The sequence below is a fragment of the Fukomys damarensis genome, unplaced genomic scaffold (assembly GCF_012274545.1).
Source record: "Fukomys damarensis isolate Sample0158 unplaced genomic scaffold, DMR_v1.0_HiC HiC_scaffold_24, whole genome shotgun sequence".
Classification (NCBI taxonomy): domain Eukaryota; kingdom Metazoa; phylum Chordata; class Mammalia; order Rodentia; family Bathyergidae; genus Fukomys; species Fukomys damarensis.
This window is the reverse complement of record NW_022900936.1, coordinates 20447088-20467415: the sequence shown is the minus strand read 5'-3', so window position 1 is coordinate 20467415 and position 20328 is coordinate 20447088. Positions and strand designations below refer to the sequence as shown.

The window sequence follows — 20328 nt, the reverse complement described above, 5'->3', positions numbered from 1 at the left end:
CTGCCTACTGGCTCCTTTAAAATATTGAGATTCTGAGGATATTTTCCCTTGTTATAACTCTCATAAAATCCCTTGAAGATTTTTTAGTGAAACCTTTGAGACTGCAAATAGTAATAATCAAAGCAGTACTATCCCACATTGTTTTATATTTGTTCAATTACAAAATCTGACTCTTGCTATATGTATTTATCCCCAGTTCAAATTCTGCACTTTCTCACTGGCTTTTTACTGACTTTTCTCCTTACTCTTCATTCCATTGTTGGTTCTTTGCAAAATTTTCCTTCTTGTTCCATCCTACCAATTCATAATATGTTGTTTCAACAATGAGTTGAAAAATATCCTTGCTAGATTCCTTGTAGTACCCGCCATGAGGTGCGCTTCCAAGGGTGCCTGTGCCTTGCTCTGCCCTGTGGCTTATATAAACAGAGTATGCACCAATGAAGTAGTCTGTATCATCTATCTCTTCTGCCATAAAACTTCTTGACTTAGGTAGGAACTAAGTCTTCATTACTATGTTGAAGATACAGGAAGCAGAGATGTTGCTGATCTGCAGGAGCAGATGTATGATTAAGAAATAAAGCATTTCATTAAACAATGAAAGTTTACAATTGGTATTACACAAAGGTCAGTGTTCTGGCAATTCTGTACTTCCTTCAGGATTAAAGTGGACAACCTCTTGAGTAGCCTGAGTAAAATTCAGATTACAATGACATGAAGCATCAAGTTACAAGTACATTTAATGAAGAATATATGTAAAGAGATAAAGACTTATGAACGCTGGTACAGTTATTCCCAAATATTAAATAGGATATTTAAGGAGGATGTGAATTTTGCTCTGTCAAGTGGGAATAAGTATAATATGGCTTACAATGATGATGAATTACCAGAGAGGTCTGCTTAATATTTTGAGAGAAGTCTTGCTACATGACTTCAGCACTCTATTTTTAATTATATGGCTCCTTTTATTTTTTCTAGACATTTAAAAATAATTTTCTATGCTTACTTTCTGTGTTCAAATTTAGTTTCATTGGGTATTCCGGCAAGGTTTACAGTCTACCTAAAACTTTTTTAAAAAATATTTTTACTAGCCTACCTGCTACTGCTTTCCTTTTATTATCATACATTTTTTGACTCTTGACATAATGTATGAGATCTTTCCAAAGCTGATTAACAGGACATTTACTGAATTAGCTATCTGTCTTTTCTTTGATTTCTGGATTTTTTGGCTGTATAATTTCACCATACATGTGTAAAACCACATCTACTTGCACACAAATCATGGCTATACTCTTTAGAAGAGATCAGTGTCATCTGTCTTGCTTTGATCAGTGTACATCCTCCAGCATATGATTTCCCGCTCAACATACCTATTCAGAAAATGTCCCTAAGAATGAAAGAGCTGGAAATACCTTTCAAAGTTAAAATACAGTCAGTAGAGGACTACTTTTAAAAAATATTCTTTTCTACTGAAATGATCCATTATTTTCTAAATCTGCTGTAAATTTGTGAAGAAAGACCCACTAACTGCAGGTTCTAATTTAAGGTAATAGAGGAGGAAAAATTGAGATTGAATGAAAAACACCTAGTAGTATAATTTTACAGCAGTTGAGCTTCTTTTTCAACATTGTAATCAACAGTGAATGAAAATGGGCAGAGATATTTGTGCAAATGAGTGTCTAAATATAAAGTGCACTTTGTTATCTCAGTAACACTCAGGCAGTGATTTTATATTCTTTCCTATTTGTAGTCACTTTTGAAGGTCAAGAAAATGTGGAAAAGTGCTTTACTTCTTATTATAACTGAAAAATATTTCATAATGTTCCCTATTAAGTTTCATGCAGTGTTACAAAACATAAAGCATTTAAAAGTATAAAAGACATTAAAAAGCCTCTGTACTTCCATGTATTATGAATAATATAATTGAATCGACCAACCATACAGCTAGATTTTTTAAATCACTTAAACAACTGTAATTTGTGAATGAACCTGTAATTATAATGTGCAAAATGCAGTACATAACTTACTCAAGAATCAATAATTAAGCATTTTTTAAAACTAGAATATTTACTAATTTTTTTTTCCTAAATGTCTCGTTGAATTTAAAGACTAGTAATCAGTGAATATACAGTGGTATGTCTCTGTTTCCTTAATAATTATTTTAGTTTATAGTTTTTAAAAATTAGAGAATGAGAGAGACATGAGCCATATACATAGAGCTAAACATACTTTCTTGCCTTTCTCCTTCATGTTAGCAGTTGATATAAATTAATATAGTCCCTTACCTTTATTTTTAGTGTTGATATTTCTTGACCATCCAGATTTTTCTGAATACAATGAAACTGGTGTAATTTCATATTTGAATGGCTATAGAAACACTTATATTCATTTTGCAACATAGCTCTTTTAATCCCTGATGAGAGAAGAAAAAGAAAAAGCAGAATTTTCTCAGTTTTGAATCATGTCCAACCTCTTATTTCACCTGTCTTCCAGATGGCAATCTTCTGTTGTTATGTAGGGATTGAGCTGTGCTGTTGTTTTTAACCTAAAGTTATACTGATAAATATAAAATTTAGTCCTATCATTTATGGAAAAATTACCAACTATAAATAAGAATTTTCAGAACTCTGAAGGGGGTATAAAATGCTATAATAATGCAAGTAATTACTCTTAATTACTCTTTCTTTCTTCCCTTCTTTTTTTTTTCTTTTTTTTTGTACCAGGAATTGAACTCAGGACTTTGTTTTTGCTAGGCAGGTGGCAGAACCACCAAGCTAAATCCCCGACCCAAATTCGTACCATTTCACAGAACCAATCTGTAAAGTAAAAGCTACCATCAAGGTATGACCTGATTAAGGTGTGGTGGCACAGGCCTGTGATCCTAGCTACTCAGGTGAATGAGGCAAGAGGATTTCAAGTGTAAACCCATCCTGAACAACTTATTGCGAACCTGTAAAATAGGCTGGGGAGGTAACAGTATGGAGTATCTGTGAGTTGAATCTTCAGATTTGCAAAAAGAAGAACTATCTGATTTTTTATAGATGAATAGATCAATGAAATTCTGAACATTCAATGTCCAAATCATGCTGAAGAGTTTAGAAGTTCTGTTTCTCAACATGTACTGTACTATAACGTCACTTAGGAAGAGTGTTAACACTTCCATATTGAAAATTATTTATGAACCATATCTCTTGCCTTCGTGTTTAAGTTATATTTTATGTACTTTAAAAACTTAGAAATACCCAAAATATTTGTGTTTAAAATAGTGAAAATTGTTAAGAAACAGAAAAAATTCAAATTCAATAAAAATCACATAACCCAGCATTTGAACACAGTATGTATTCCTGGCATTAGATTGTCTTCTTAACCGTAGTTTTTTTTTTCTTTTCTTTCCCCTTCCAGTAGATACAATTAATCTCTTCTTTTTCCCTCTCCCTCTCTCCCGCTCATGCTTTTCCTCTTACTTTCTCTCTTTTTTTTCCTTTTCCAAACAGGCTGATTTCAAGTTTTCCCATAAGTAGTATTTCAAGCATAATTTCTGCCAAGTAATTCTTTATTTTTCCAGTGCCAGGGATTGAACTCAAGACCTTGGCGCTTGCCAGGCAGGCACAGTACCACTGAACCACCACATCCTGGCCCTTTTGCCAAATAATTCTTAATTTCTTCCACCTTATTAGACAATTTCCCCTCATTAGATTTCATCTAGGTCCATTTTTGTAAATTTTTTCCAGGGTTCAGGTATTTGAAAGGACTCACCAGACTCCACAGATTATTCTGATTTGGACATTTTATTGTGAATGACTGAATGTGTAGCCAGAGGAAAAAATGCAGGCCAGCTCCAGGCATTCAAGAATCAATCCCATGTGCAAGAATCCCAAGAGCCCAATTTGCACAAAAGATGGTGCTAAACCTTCATCTTTAACCACCAGTTTCTACGTAAGGTTTCTCAGTGAGCTTCCCAGTGGGAATGCTTAAGTAATCAAGTTTGGCCTTGCAGATTGTTTTGGACAGATGCAAACTATCAGTGCAGAACATGACTTCAAGGGTTCCTAGGGAGAATTTCCCAGTACATCATAAATTTTTTTGCCCTGATCTTCACTAGAAGTCAGATACCAGCCATGCAAGTATCCCTGGAGAGACTGATAGAATGTTTTCCAGCTTAATTGTAAACCAATTCTATCTCTACAATCTCAAAAAGTGTACCTTCCACAGTGATAAGAAATTATCCCCTTATGTGTCAAACTGTTTCACAAGCTGTACCATTTATTATTTCAAATCAAAGTAATGTGTTTTCATCTCAAGGGATACTATTGATAACAGGACGTACTCTATAACTTCTGGAATGATTTGTTCAGTTTTTAATAACCTTACATAGGAATGATATCACCTCAGTCAAAAATGTATTTGCTTGTTGTTTGTATGGCTTGTGTCTATGCCTTCTTCCAAAGCCTGATTGAAATCATAGGGTCTGTCATAGGTGAAGCTCTTCAGAAGTGGCTGGATCTAGAGTGTGTGGCAGTGGGATTAGTGTGTGGTACTGGAATCAAGGGTGTGTGTTTATAGTCCACTTGTTAGTTTGACACAGTTCTGGGAATGGATAATGGCAAAACCTTCCCTGTGTATGAGTGCTACCCATCCTGAAGGTGTGTGACCTAGATAAAGTATAAGGGACAGAAAGGGCCCACTGTTTCTTTGCTCCTACATTGCTTTGCTGCCTTCTTTGAAAGATGAACCATTTCTCTTCTGTGATGCCTTTCTGTCACGCCACTCTCCTTGGGAACCAGCAAACTATGAATTAAAACCTCTGCAAACTGTGAGACAAAATAAACTTTTCCTCCTTCAACTTTGGATGTTTGATATTTTGTATCAGAAATGGGAAAACTAATTGAGAACAGAATTTGGTACCAGAGGAGTGAGGTTGTAGATGTGGCTGTAACTGACCATGTGGTTCAGGCACCTTTGAAACTGTTATGTGGAAAGAGCTTTGAAGTGTTTGGATATATTGGCTGAAGAAGCATCACGGAAATGCTCTAAGATGTTCTTGATGGGAGATTCTTGCAAGACCTCAGAAGACCAGAATGCTTACAGATATGCTGCTGGTAACGACAAGGCTCAAGGGGCACCTGATGAAAACAAGGACGGCACTGGCCAATGTGTGTTATGCCTTGGCAGAAAGTTAGTCTGCATTTTGCTCCTGTCCAGATACTTTGCCTGAGACTAAGGGTAGCAGATTAATCAATTTACAGAAGAAGTTTCTAGATAGTCTAATGTTGAAGTGGAGGCAAAGCTACTGTTGGAGCTTTTAGCCAGATTTACATTGAGAATCAAGAGCAAAGAGTCCAGAATGATTTAAGACATTTAAATCAGAATGATTTAAAATGTTTTGTGTTTGCTCAAAAAGGAAGCTCCAATAAAGCCGTGGACTGCAAAGATAGAGTAAAAGAGATCTTGATTGCTGAGAAGGAGCAGGACAACAGAAAAGATGTCCTAAGGAACTCAAAAGAAACAGGAGGACTCTGGCCTTTGCACTCTCAATGTTGCAAAGGTAAAATTTGAGAAGAAAGCAAACCATGTTCCAGAATGGTAACGGTGGCCGCCTAGAGAATTTGTTCCTTGAGATTGAGTTCAGAGTGCTTAGTGACTTAGGCACTTAACCCCTATAGCCAGAAAGAAGGAAGCCTGGCTACTGCTCCAGCTGGTGACAGACCTTTGAATTATCCACATGCTACATGTAGAATGCAGCATTTGTGGGGTCAGGAAGGCTTCCACTCAGATTTCAGAAAAAGGTCTGGATAGCCAGGCAGTTTTCCCCTGAGAGGGCAATGTGAAAAGTGGTGAGTGTGAAGCCAAAGGTGCAGCAGAGGCTCCAGAAGAAACATAGATCACATTGAGGCAGTTGCAAGAAGTGAGCAGCGCCAGCTCACAAGAAGTCATGAGACTTACAACTATCTACAATGCTACACGGGCAGAGACACCCAAAACTTGGAGCTTATGTCTTGCCACAGACTGCCAAAGAGCTGGACATGGAACTACAGGATTAATATTTGCCCTGCTAGATTTTGGACTTGCTTTGTTCCCATTCCTTTCTGTCCCCTTATTTACAATGGTAATATTTTTCTTGGGCTATTGTATGTTGGAAGTGTTTAACTTTCTTCTCACTTGTACAGGAGCTTAAAGCTGAGATTTTGCCTTAAATCTCAAGGATACTTTAGACTTGGACTTTTCAGCAATTCTGAATCTATTAGGATTTTGACAGTTCTTGGAGTTGGACTAAATATGTTTATTCATAAAAGGACTTGCATGAAATTTTGGGGGGTCCAGGAGCAGAATGCTACTACTTCTGTCTGGATGTCTCCCAGAATTTACCTCATGTGTTGATAGGTGGAGCTTTTCAGAGGTGCTTGCATCTAGAGTATGTGATGCTGGGACTAAGTGTGTGATGCCAGGATCAAGGGTGTGTGATTACTAAATTAGTCCATGGACTGGCTTAGCATACTTCTGGGTGTGGAAAGTAGGAAAGTCCTGGGTATGAGTGCTACCCTTCCTAAGGGTTGGTAGCCTGGATAAAATATAAGGGACTGTAAGAAGACTGTTGTGGTCACGGGCTGCTTCTTTACTACTTCACTATTGTTCTGCCTTCTTCTGACCATGAACTGTTTCTTCTCCTTGATGACCCTCCCACGCCACCTTCTCTTGAAGCCAACAAACTATAAACTTAAAACTCTATAAACTGTGAGTTGAAATAAGCTTTTAGTTTTGGGTATTAGATATTTTGTCACAATACTGAGAAAAGTAACTAAAACATTCAATTATTATAACTTTTTCTCTTTAGTTTAATCCATATTATTTGATTACTACCTTGAGCAATTTACAAATTCAGTTCTGGTTTTATGTATTTTAACAATTATTTAAAGTGTATGTGGTATAAAATAAAACTGCACATAGTTAAAATTCAAGTGTGATTTTATCCACTTACATATCTTTCAGTACATATATGTGTGTATATATGTGTGTATGTGATATATGTAAAATTTTTAACATCATCAAAACATTCAGTATAACAGATATATCTATTAGCACAAAAATTCCTAGAAATGTTGTAAATATCACCACACTACACATACTCTCTTTTTATAAACTTTCATATTTGTCTCTTACTCAAAATAATTTTGATATTCATCTAAATTATCTTATTCAAAAATATACCATTCCATTTCATAATGAAGTAATATCCAGTTTTAGTAATAGTTTCTCATTTGCTTATCCATTGAACCAAATTATTTTTAGAATGCTTCAAATTTGAATTACACTAGTGTTGCTTTATACATTTTATCTATTAATTTTTTTAAGGTCATATGCTTTCACTTCTTTTGAGTACATACATGTGAGAGGCTTGGCCAAAATTCACATGTGTGCCTGATTAACTTGTCAGAAAATGCCAAAATGTTTCCTAGAAGAATTGTACTATTTCACATCCTTAGAAACAGTGGTTGTATATTCCATTTGCTCCAATTCCTCACTCAAACTTCATAAACTCAAAAATTTTATATTTATCCCATTAAATATTTATATAACATTGTGTATGGAATTTGCATTTTCCTAATGAGCAAGGACATTGAGTGTTTTCACATGCTAGTTTGCCACTTACCATTGATCATTTTTGTCATTCTGTCATTAAATCGGGGTCTCTCATATTGTAGGTCCCTTATGCTACCACCAAGCTATACCCCTAGCCAGTGGTAGAGTATTCTTTAAAATATTTAAACCAGTTTTAACTGAGTTATTTTCTTTGAGTTTCAAGAATTCTACATATATTTGAATTAGTATTATAACTATTCTGTAAATATGATTTGGAAATAGTTTTATACAATCTTAGATTAATCACTAATTTTTTACTACTGATATTGCAGGGGAAAATTTAACTTGGTTAGGTCCTTTATTTCTTTTTATGAATCTTTACTTATTGGGTCAAAACCAAGAATTCACTGCCAACTTGTAATTCAAGTATTATTCTTTCAGAATATTCTATTTGGCATGCATTATGAAGTTTTTATTATTCTGGCTCATGTAAAAGAAGGATAATACTCCACTCTGAGCTTTGGGCTCTCTTTTCTTATCCATTGCTCAAATATCTATGTTTTCACCACTAATACCTTGTTGAAATTACCATAACTTTAGAGCAGGTCTTAAAATTGAATAGCAGATTATTCAATCATTCTTCTTTTACAGAAAGCTTTAGAAATTAGACTTTATTTACCTTCCATTTAAATATCAATGTCATTTTGCTTACAAAAATATCCTGCTATTATTTTAATTAGAATTGTGTAGAGTGTTAGCCTCAATTTTGGAAAAGAATGATTTTTTTCTCTGTATCAAGTCTACAACTACATAAACACAGTATGGCTCTCTACTTTTCAGGCTTTACTAGTGTAACCAGCTTATTGTAAGGTATAGTATTCAGAGCCCACGCAGAAATTGTGTTTAGTTAGTGCCCAAGTATGATCTTTGCTTTTACTGCACATGATTTTCCTTTTATAATCTTGTTTTCAATTGTGTACCATATATAAAACATATGATTTTTATGTTTTCCTTAAATCCTTTGTTTTGCCATCCATAAATAGTGCTAGCAATGATTCTTAAATTCCTTTGTTTTAAACTTACACAAAAGTGCTTTGCTGTTTTCTGTACAGTGGAAAATATTATTTTCCTCTTTTCTGACTGTATGCCTTTTATTTATTTTAGCTCGTCCATTAGTATTATTCTTTTGATATGTGGTGGAATAGGAATGCCAGTTAGGGACCTCCTTGCTGATCTAATGTAGACAAATTTAATTTCTTTACACTTATATATAAAATTTAATGGATGTATTTATGAAGTTAGAAAATCTCCTTTAGTTTTTTAATTTTCTAAGACTTTCTGTCTTGAGTGAATATTGAAATTTTTTTCAAAATGTTTTTTAAGCTTTAATTTGCATTATCATATTACTTTTCTTCCTTATTCTGTTGATTGGACTGTAATTTTTCAGTATCATTACTTTTTCAGTATTGTATTATCTTCCATTCATTAATTAAAAAAACGATTGGTTGCATATCATTATTTTTATATTTTAGTTGATTTTATTTTTCATTATGGTGTTTAAAATATTTTCCTATTATCACGAGATTCAGGTTTCTTGTTTTGTTTCTTGTAGTATCTTTGATGGTTAAATTGTCATTATCAAGCTGGCCACTTGAGTGGAGAAATGCTCCCTCATGTTTTGGGAGAGATTGTATAGGAGGTATTTTTTTTTTTTTCCTTCAGTGGTTAATGAAACTCATTAAAGTACCTGATTTTCTACATTTATTTTTAGGAGGCTTTTAACTTCTTATTATATATCCTTTCAATAGAAGATTATTTCAGTTAATTGTTTCTTCTTAAATAACTTCGTAATTTCTGTTTTTTAAGGTAATGGTCCATTTAACAAATGCTGAAATTATCAGCAGTTTTTCCTATAATTGTTTTTGTAAATCTTTTTAATATGAATCTTTTTTAATAGTGAAATCTCTTTTCAGTCCTTACATTGGCAATCTGATTCATCTCTCCATTTTTCTCCATGATACTTGCTGAAGGTTTTTGAATTACATTGATATTTCACAGAAACTTCACTGGTTTCTTGTATTTTCTTTATTGCTGTTTTCCATTTTGTTTTGTTTTGTTTGTTTTGTTTTTTTGAGACAGGGTCTCACTATGTAGTTGAGACTGACCTGGAACTCAGGCTGGTCTCGAACTCACAGCAATCCTCCTGCCTCAGCCTCCGGAATGCTGGGATTAAAGGTGTGTGCCACAACTCTCAGCTTGGCTTGCTGTTTTCTGTTTTGTGTATCATTAATTTCTTCAAGTGTTTGCATTATTTACATTCTTCTGCTTTATTTTGGCTTATTTTGCCCTTATTTTTCTAGTTCCTTATGAAATTCAGGAAAAAATAATGAAATTGTCCACTTCTTTCTTTTCCATCAGTATTTGCTCCAAATCTTATGAAGGTCTTCAGTGAGGTGATATCACATATAGGGCTTGTCATGTGTTGTGTTGAGTTGGCCTTTTCATCATTATGTAATGTACTCCAATTGCATTTTGAAATTTTGTTTGTTATATGTAGAACTTTTTCCCTATATTAAAGTAGCTTTGTGGTTATTGTTTAAATTATACATATATCACATTTTTTCTTTCTTTACTTTTACTCTTTTACATTCTAGTGACTTTCTTACAGCCACCATATAATTTGACTATATTTTATCCTCTGTAAAATTACATACAGATTTCTTGCTCTACGAAGTAAGCATCAGTTTCCCTCTCAAAAGTTTTTCAATTCTTAATGTATTGGTTCTGTTTAGGGTAAAATCTGTGCATGCCCACCTCCCAGCTGAGCTCAGTATTTTACAAAGAGCTTAACTTGGTTGTTTTGGCCAACTGTGTTGCTCTTTGATCTCTACCACACTTTCTAAGTCCTTGGGGCCCCACTTTTCAGACTTCTACTCAGAAACCTGGCATTTTATGTACCCTTTTTGTGAGAACTATGGTTAAATACCAGTCCAAATGATCAGAGGAAGGAAAAGAGAGTAACAGAAGCTTGCTCTGGGGAACACAAGTCACGTACGTGACCAAAGGAGAATTGACTCTCAGAAAATGTGGCTCTCTCTTGCTGTAACTGTCGCTGCCAGGGAATTACTTTCTTGCTTTTTGAATGTGAACTTAGGGCTTCCCTTTGACATTTCTTGAGTAAAACCAATGACTACTTCCAGGTTTGGGATTGCTTTCAATTTAGACAGTGGTTTTCTGAAGAAAAAACTCTTAGCTTGTCTTGTGCTACTTCAAATTCTTATATCTTTCTACACAATATTTTGGTGTCCTTAAAAAGATATTACATAATGTTTTCCTATTTTTATTTATAAATCAATTGAAATGATAGGATATAGTGAAAGTTGCCCAATTTTTCCAGAACTGGAACTCTATGATATTTGTAAATTTGTTAACATGGTAAGTACTTTTTGTTTTACTTTAATGGCTTATAAAATATTAGCTGTTCACTTTTCACTGATACTCAGTTTGTCAATTCTGAGTGATACCGAATGTTTTGATTAGACTTTTAAATGAATTTAAACTACCTATAGATTTTTTGACATTACTTATCTAAATTAGTTGGAAAAAATTAAAAGACTTCTATGGCTAAAAATAAAAATTACAATTCTTCTTTCCCTGTAGTAGCCAGGCATAAGTAAGATAAATTGATACTGCAAATTTTGTTATTTAAAACATTTGAAATAGTAGCTTCCTAAAGGTAGGAGCTACTGGATCATTTTAGGATTTTCACTAGTTGTTAAGATACTGTACTAAAGTGACTAGATTTTATTTTAACCAATTTAAGCCTTTTTCCCTACCTTATCTATCAGAGTCCAATTTTACCTTCATTCCCACTATGTTAAAGAAACAAAAACAAAACCAGAAATAGAAAAAAACAGAGATTCCTGTGCCTACCGGTCCCTAGTTTGACTTTTTCAGAGCAAGTTTGGACCATTAGCTCAAAAGTTGATTGAGGCCAAGGTCAAATTTTACACATCCATTTGTTTTAAAGTTAGCCCAAGTAAGCATACTTTATATTTTTATGCATATTTCAAATCTGCTTGCTTTGCACATTCTGCTAGACATAGATGAGAGAAACTTTATTGCCTATACAAGATGCCTGCCCTGAAGCTGCCCTACAGAATTTTGAGACTAATCAATTCTGAGTTCCTCAAATAAATTGAACTTTCTAACAGAGTTCTTCCTCTAGAATTGAAGTGATAATTCTTAACTCTCAAGGAGTAAGTTCTAAATCTTAGACTTTTACATTATATTTTAATACACACTATATTTTCAGTATATGTTGTATTTCTTTAAAGTCTTGTCTCATTTCTCTTTAAAACATAATTTAAAATATTAAATTTTGTCAAAATTTTTGCCCTAGTACTTTTATTCTAGTAAGATTATATAGAACAGGCAAAATTTTATTCATGTATGTCATACATAGATAGATAAAGAGATAAAATAGATATATAATATAGTTATATCTTTATATATATATGAAAATCATGTGAAAATCATGTTTCAAATATCTGTCAGAATTTCATGTATTTTATTAATTTGCTAATAACAATAAGCATGCCTAGTTAAAAATAACTATGCTTATAAAATAAAAAGAACAATGAAGTGAATTACTTTTCTGTTGCTGCAAGAATAAATGTACCACCCAGAATCTAAAAGAGAAAAGAATTATTTTAGCTCGCAATTTGTAGAAGTTTTAATCCATAGTTAGTTAGCTGACTCCAAGAAAGTGTGGCATGGCAGATGTGTATAACGGGAGAAACAGCCCATGGCATGGAGGTCAGGAAGTACTGGCCTTTTATCCACTTTCCCTTTTCATTCCATGAAGCCTACAAGCTTGTTGCTTGTTGCCACTCACACCCAAGTGCATCTTCTGTATTCAATAAATCCATTCAGTCACACCCAAAACTATGCTGAACCAATCAGTGGACCACTCTGATATCACACACCTTTGATCCAGTCACTCCCCAAATCCCCACCTATGAGTTATAACATGAGGCTGTGTGGGGACATCTGCATGCATGCCATACCAGAGTAAATTCTCTTTTTGGTTTTGATTTAATATGTGACTTTACAAAAGATAGGCATATATGCAGACATGCCACTACATTTAAACTTTGTGATATACTTTTGAAAGAGAGAAAAGCACTTACATGTGCGGTTATTATTGAACTTTTATTCCATTAGTATAATACAATAACTGGTATCTGCAGGCAAAAATCCATATACTCATAGATATATATTGGGAGATGGGGTCCCCGATGGTATTGGAAACCTCACAGTTTCTTTACTCATTCTTTGATATCTTCTGATGTAGAATATTGTGAATCATAGTGTGTACTCTAAAAAAGCATAACAATAAAAATGCTTTTGGGGAAAATATCTTTGAAATCGATACACTTTCAAGCTGTGCTTTCTTTCTTGTATACTTCTTGACATGTGGTGCCTTTCATTTTAACCTTGGCTGTCTACTCATCACTATTTACTATAGAAACTAAAGTAATATTTTGCAGGCTTACAATTATAATTTTCACTTGAATTTTCCTTAAAATATATTTTATTTTGCATTACAACACTTAGACATTCTCTGTGGAACTATCTTTAGTAAATTTTATGAAATGTATTTATTTCATTTTTATTTTTATTTGTGTATTTTTTTGGTTATACAATGATTCCATCATTATTGTAAAAAATGGCACAATTTGTTTCCCTACTTTTGATCTCTACCAGCACCAAAAATAAATAAACAGCATAATACATGTCTAATGAAGTTAATTTAAAATGATATTTAGGGAGCCGGGGATTTAGCTAAGCGGTCCAGGGGCCTGCCTCGCAAGCGCAAGGACCCGAGTTTGACCCCTGGTACCACAAATAAGTAAGTAAGTAAGTAAGTAAATAAATAAATAAATAAATAAATAAATAAATAAATAAATAAAATGATATTTAGGGCCAGGGATTTAGCTCAGTAGTTCTGCTGCCTACCTCACAAGTGCAAGGACCCATGTTCGATCCCTGGTACAAAAAAAAATGTAATTTTTATACAATATGGTATATTCATTTAATTTTTGAATTATATACTTCACTTGGTAATTAAATACAGTTGCATTTATTCAATTAATATGCTATCATTAATTAATCGATATACATTCAGCTGTGTTTAGCTAGGAGATTAAGATATGACTAACAGTATATTCAAAGGGTCTACAATACTGTGCAGATGGAACAAAAGTGAGGAAATTCTCTATATTTGTCATAAGATATGTCATACATATATTGTTAGTTTGGAAAAAATGATAAAGAAAAATACTGAAAATAGAAGAAGGAAGCATCAAAATGTGTGTATATATGGGCAGGGGTATGGGGAAAAAATGAGAATCAAGACCTGTCATGTAAAGGTACAAGTTTCAAATGATAAATGTAATTATTGTATACAAAAAGTACCAATAAATTCAATGAGAAAAAAATGTTTGGTTAAAATATAAAGACTAACTAAAAGTAATTAAAGATGAAGGGACTACCATCAAAATTTCAGTATCTAACATTTTATTTCACTTTATCTTGAAGCTGTGACAGTGATGTACTTTAAAAGAACAGAACAATCTTATTTGTTTAGTGAAAGAAAATTATGAAATACAAAAATTCAGTTATTATTTTCTTTTTCTCTGTTTTTATACTTACTATCAACTGAAGGAAAAACTAATTTGATTACCTTGTTGACTCCTCTTATGATCGGGTTTATGGACAATAGAATGTCCTATAATCCCATTACCTGGGAGGTTGAGGCAGGAGGGTTGCCATGAGTACCCGACCACGTTGGCTACATAATGAGTTCAAGTTCAGCCTGAAATGCATAGTGAGACACTACAAATAAATTAATGAATCAATAAGAATAGATAATGCTAACTGAATCTTTTCCTTAATTTCCTTTTTTAAACCAACATACTGGCAAACATTTACGATCTTCTAATCTGATAGTATCAAACAAAACTTACTGTTCTCAGATGTGTTTGATTTTAACACTCAATATGCAATGTAATCATATATATCACTGCCTTACTCTTTTCAAATATTAGTATTTAATAGGGGAAAATGCTTCTGCACTTGTTACCACAGTTTTAATCAAGTACGGATATTGATTCAATGTGAATATTAATCAAGTTTTGTAGCCTTTATGGATACACTACATTCTGTAGAGTAGAGAAAACTCAACTATTTAAAGAGAATTAACCATATGTGCTTAGTTTGTTATAACAATTTAGCTAGGCTTTTGTTCAAAATAAAATTAAACAATTAACTACTTTTCTTCATGTTATCATTTTATACTTTGTATGTGTTGTTCTAGTTGCCTCTGAGTTTCACAGAAGTATTCTTTATAAATGTTAGTTTGTATTTCTGTACTCTGACACCAAAGCCAGAGAAGGATCTAACCAAAAAAAGAGAACTATAGGCCAATTTCCCTAATGAACATAGAAAAATTCTCAATAAGATACTGACAAACAGAATGCAGCAAATCATCAATTAGGTTACACACGATGACCACGTAGAATTCATCCCAGGGATGCAAGGATGGTTCAGATCAAAGAGAATATCAGAAATGGAAAGATATATTGAAAAATGGAAGCAAAGTGTTTGTAAATAGGGAAGGGTAGAGGGGGTGAAGGGAGGGCAGGGGAATGGGGAAAACATAAGAGCCAAGATACATCGTGTGAAGGTACAAGATCCCAATGATGAATGTAACTGTACTGTATATCTAAAAAGTACTAATAAACTTAGTGAAAAAAATTGAATAAAAAAATGAACATATTTCCAAAATTGGTATACTGATTTAATTCAATCCCAATCAAAATTCCAATAGTATGTCTCATAGAATTAGAGAAAACAATCCTAAAATTTATTTGGAACCAGAAGAGACCTGGAATAGCAAAGACAATTCTGGGCAGCAAAGGCAAGGCCAGGACATCACAATTCCTGACTTGAAATGATACTACAAAGCTACTGTGATAAACACTGCATGGTACTGGCAAAAATGGAGAACAGGGGATCAGTCAAACAGATTAGAAGATGCAGAAACACCTGCAGATATACTCAATCACTTTATTCTTGCCAAATAAACTAGACCCACATCTTTCACCATGCACTAAATATAATTGAAATGTATCAAAGATCTAAAGAAAACCAGAAACACTTAATATGCTGAAAAATAGAATAAGTAGTACTCTTGAAAACATCAGTGTAGAAAAAGATTTTATGAACAAAACATCAGTCACACAGGAACTATCACAAAGAATCAACAACTGGGATCTCATCTTATTAAAAAGCTTTTTCACAGCAAGAAAAACCACCACAGAGTGACCCACAGTTTGGGAAAAAAAAATGTTGCCAACTATTCCACAGAAAAAGGATCAATACCTAGAACATATAAAGAATTTCAAAACTCAGATACCCCATATTTAAAGACCTTGTCCAAAAATGAAATATCTGAAATTAAAAGTTGTTTCTCAGCGCTGGGGATTTAGCTCAGTGGTTCTGCCACTTGCCTCGCAAGTGCAAGGACCCAAGTTCTATCCCCAGCACAAAAATAAATAAATAAATAAATAAATAAGTAATTTCTCAGGTGAAGAAGTAGAAACAACAAATAAATACATGAAGAAATGTTCAAAATCACTGGATATTTGAAAGATGCAAGATTCCATTAAACTCCAGAAAGATCTTTAATGCCTACACAGTTTATTTTATGATCAAGTATAAAGACTAGATGAACTTTTTCTTTTTTCTTTTTTTTTTTTTTGCTACCAGGGATTGAACTTGGTTCTTGCATTTGCAAGGCAGCAGGCACCAGAACCACTGAGCTAAATCCCCGGCCCCTATATGCACTTTTCAGCTAGGAGTATCACCAGAACAAGGACTACAGCCCTTGCTTCTCAATTTGGAAATGTTCCTGCTTGCAAACACTTAAATGTAAAAGTACTTTAGGTTAGAGTTCATTTTTATTGTAATTCTCTAACATGAGATGGAAAACTAGGTGCAAAAAGTCAAATGACAGGGCCTTTAAAATTAAGAGTTAGTATCTAAAGTCCATCCTTTGAAATAGTAGTAATTATCATGTTATTTTAGAAACAGCATGTGAGATCATGCTCTTTATATCTGAATCAGTAAAAGCAGAACCAAGTTTGTTGTGATTAATTACTAAGATACGTATCAGGACTTCTTCCTACCATCGGAATAAAACACCAATGCTGACTTCAGTGCTATTGTAAAGATATTTAATTGTAATAACTTATAAGTGCTTGCCTGATTATGTTTTTTAGGATACATAAAAAACAAATCTATTAAAAATCTTAATTGTAGGAATATTAGTTTCTCATGTTCAATTTAAAATCATGAAAATGTGCTTTGAGGGTAATTTATGCTTTACATTGAAATTTTGTTTTTGTCATGGATGTTAGTGACTGGTTTATTGCAAACAGTGCATTTCATAGCATTTCTAGAATGTTGAAAATGTGCAGCATATGCACTTTTTTCTTCAATATAATTAGTTAGAAATTGGGAAAGCTTTATTTTAAAATTATTTGTGAAAATCTATTTTCAGACTCTGGCTTAAACAGTTCATAAAATGTTTTAGTTGTTTTAAGAAATTATGTGTAGTTAATCAGAAAGAACATCAAAGTTTGACACCTAATTTGAAAGCCCTGTCTTGAAGCAGTGAGTGATTGCTAATGGCATCACATATAGCAATAAGAACCGAAATGGGAAGTCCATTCATGCCCAGCGTAGATCTCAACATGGATTAAGCCATGGTGGTATTCTTTTTATGCAAGACATATTTCATAAAAGTATATATGTCTGCAAAAATGTATAGTTCAGATCAGTGGAATAGATTAAGACAGTATAATAACATCACAATGGATTCTTCTAACTACTATACATAAGAGGCTATATCAGTGACACTAAAGATATTTATAATGAAACTAGAAATGACTATCAAGTTATGAATCTTACTGCAATAAAAGGGATAAAAATGAGGTCTCAAAATGGTGTTGCTGAGAGCATTTTCTCCTCTATTTGTATTCCTGCCTGGGATTTGGCTCAGTGGTTCTGCTGCCTGCCTCGAAAGTGCAAGAGTTTGATCCCCAATACCAAAAAACAAAAAACACACACAAAAAATCTGTTTATTTTCCTCCAGTGCCACCAGCAATCGCAATGCCTCAAAGGTCCTTCAATGCCACAGCTGAGAGAGGAGAAGATATGACTCTGTCGTGCAGGGCCTCTGGTTCTCCTGAGCCCACCATCTTCTGGTCCAGGTAAGTGAAACAGCCACAGCCCTGTGCCTTTTGCCTGTAATCGGGAGTGATGTGATTTCTTAATCATTTTGTCAAGAAACAAATCATTGCTTAAAGTTTCATGGAAAAACATGGTGCTCTTGTTTTCAGTTAAGTTGGTTCCATTAACTAACTAAAGAGATCCACACTGTGATCTTGTTATCCTTTTCTTAGTGGAAGGGTAGATGAATAGCCCCTAATCTCTTTTAAAGATGTCTCTTGCCAAAATGGGCCCAGGATCCCTGTGTGTGTTTCAACCATGTTATTGCTAATGCTACATTGTGTCTTCCAACTAAAATACTAGAGTTGACATCAGTATTGTGTGTATATGAACTCGTTTTATTAGAATATAATTAAGTGCATATTCAATTCACATACTGTATTTCACAAAAAAGCTAATTATGTAGACTAAAATGTCAAGGATTTAATTTGTCACTTTTCAGAAGTTCACCTTATCAAATGAGTACACTTTGTGTTCTGCATCTATCTTTCGAGAGTTCACTTATATTTTTTTGTTTCAGAATTTTAAAATGCTCTTCGCTTTCCATTAACATTAATCATGCATTAATTAAAATATTCAATACTTTTACACTGTGGCTCAAAGACCTATGTTGAAGATGATAAAGTTTAAAACTGGACAATCTTGTACATATGCTTCAGAAATGCAGTTTAGTATATGAGATACAAATATTTATATAATCAGTTATGTGTAGATATTCCTCATTTAGCTACCAAGATCCATTCCTGCAACTATGTCCTTAGATGAATTGGTTGCTAAATGAGGATTGTGTGTAGCATGTGCATTACAGTATTCAGAACAAAGAAAATGATCAAAGAAAATTCCAGCTTGATGACTTTGGTTTTATTTGTATGATTTTTCCCTGCAGTACCGTAATGTATATCAGAACATAAAAGTACTGTACTGTACAGTACAGTCAGCGAAACTGCCATGCTGTATAAACAAGAGGCACTGTACAAAAATAACATCGAGGCTCGATAGTCTAGGTATACAGAACTGTATAAAAAGAAGATGGGTCATAAATCTGAGTGGCAGTTTGTAAGTCTGAATAACGTGCCTCCATTATAACAGTCATTAAATGTGTAGGTCATTAAATGAGTAATAGCTGTACTTCAAAAATCATAAAGTGCAAGAAAAATCCCAACAAAACTTTTATTAAGATACATATTCAGATGCACAAAGGTGCTGTAATAAATATTAGGCTTTTAAAAATACTTTAAGGATCATCAATCTAAAACAGTTTTTATTACTTTCTGAATGTTTGCTGATATCATCAATTTTGAAATCTTGAAATCTTTATCTTCTTTATCCATTTAGTATATCAGGTAGCAATAAATAAAATATATCTACAAGCAGTGATTGCAGTTGTTCCTTCCAGGTGTTATTGTTTTGATATTTAATGAGATTACATATTAAACATTAACATGAGTTCAGATAATCATCAGATATCTGAGAGACCCCCGGTTCAATTGGATAGATCCTTAACAATCAATATCAGATCTAATCGGGTACAGAATACTTTTATAATTACTTTTTTAGGTCTTTTTTCATCCCCCCTCCTTTCACCTTTTGGCTTCCTTCCCATTTGCAAAAGATCGGAAAGTAAGGAGACAGACCTTTTGATAAAGTTAGATTTAAAAGAAAATTTTTATTTTGTCCTCTTTAATCTCTATGTGTAGACATTCCATGTTTGTGGGAGAAGACAAAGTCCCTAGAAGTATTAGAGAATGTAGGTCAGTAGCCCTAAAAGAAAGATCCAGAGTACCCATTGCACAGAGTTATCTCCCAGTGATGTGAACGAAGCACATCGTTTGGTAACCTTAGGTTGCTGTAACAAAATATGACAGACTGGGTAGCTTGAACAACAGAAATATATTTTCCCACAATTCTGGAGTTGGTCATCATACATCACGGGGCCAACAGGGTCTCTCTTTTCTGTTTGCAGATGCCCATCTTCTCACTTTTTCCTCACCTGCCTTGCCTCTGTATGCCAGCCCTGACAACGGAATTTCCTCTGTCTCTTCCTGTTCTTTTAGTAACACCAGACCCATCAGAGGAAGGCCGCCCCATGTCTTTTCTTTAATCCTTCATCTCCTCTTTAAAGCTTCTCTCTTCAGATGTAGTCTGTTTGATGGTTAGAGATTCAAAGTTGGAATTCCACCAATTTGGGACATAACCCCAGTAAAAAAGAAGATAGTTTAAAGGACACACACACAGACACACATAGGAAAATCAAGTGAGCAATACAAATTTTTCACAATGTGAATCAGAAAAATCCAGTGATATGTAAATCAATGTGAAAATAAAAGTAGTCACTCAAACATCCCCCTATTATTCCTTTCCATTAATATATATAGTGAATATATATATATATAT

General features: G+C 33.7%; 1 protein-coding gene across 2 annotated transcripts in view; it reads left to right on the top strand.

Annotated features, from left to right (window-relative positions):
- Ncam2 (neural cell adhesion molecule 2) overlaps nucleotides 1-20328 on the top strand; it is a 454995-nt gene that overhangs the window by 280928 nt on the left and 153739 nt on the right. For both annotated transcript variants that reach the window (XM_010608552.1, XM_010608553.2), the window contains exon 6: nucleotides 17798-17915. In XM_010608552.1, the coding sequence (XP_010606854.1) occupies nucleotides 17798-17915 (118 nt within the window). The remainder of the gene's footprint in view (nucleotides 1-17797; nucleotides 17916-20328) is intronic.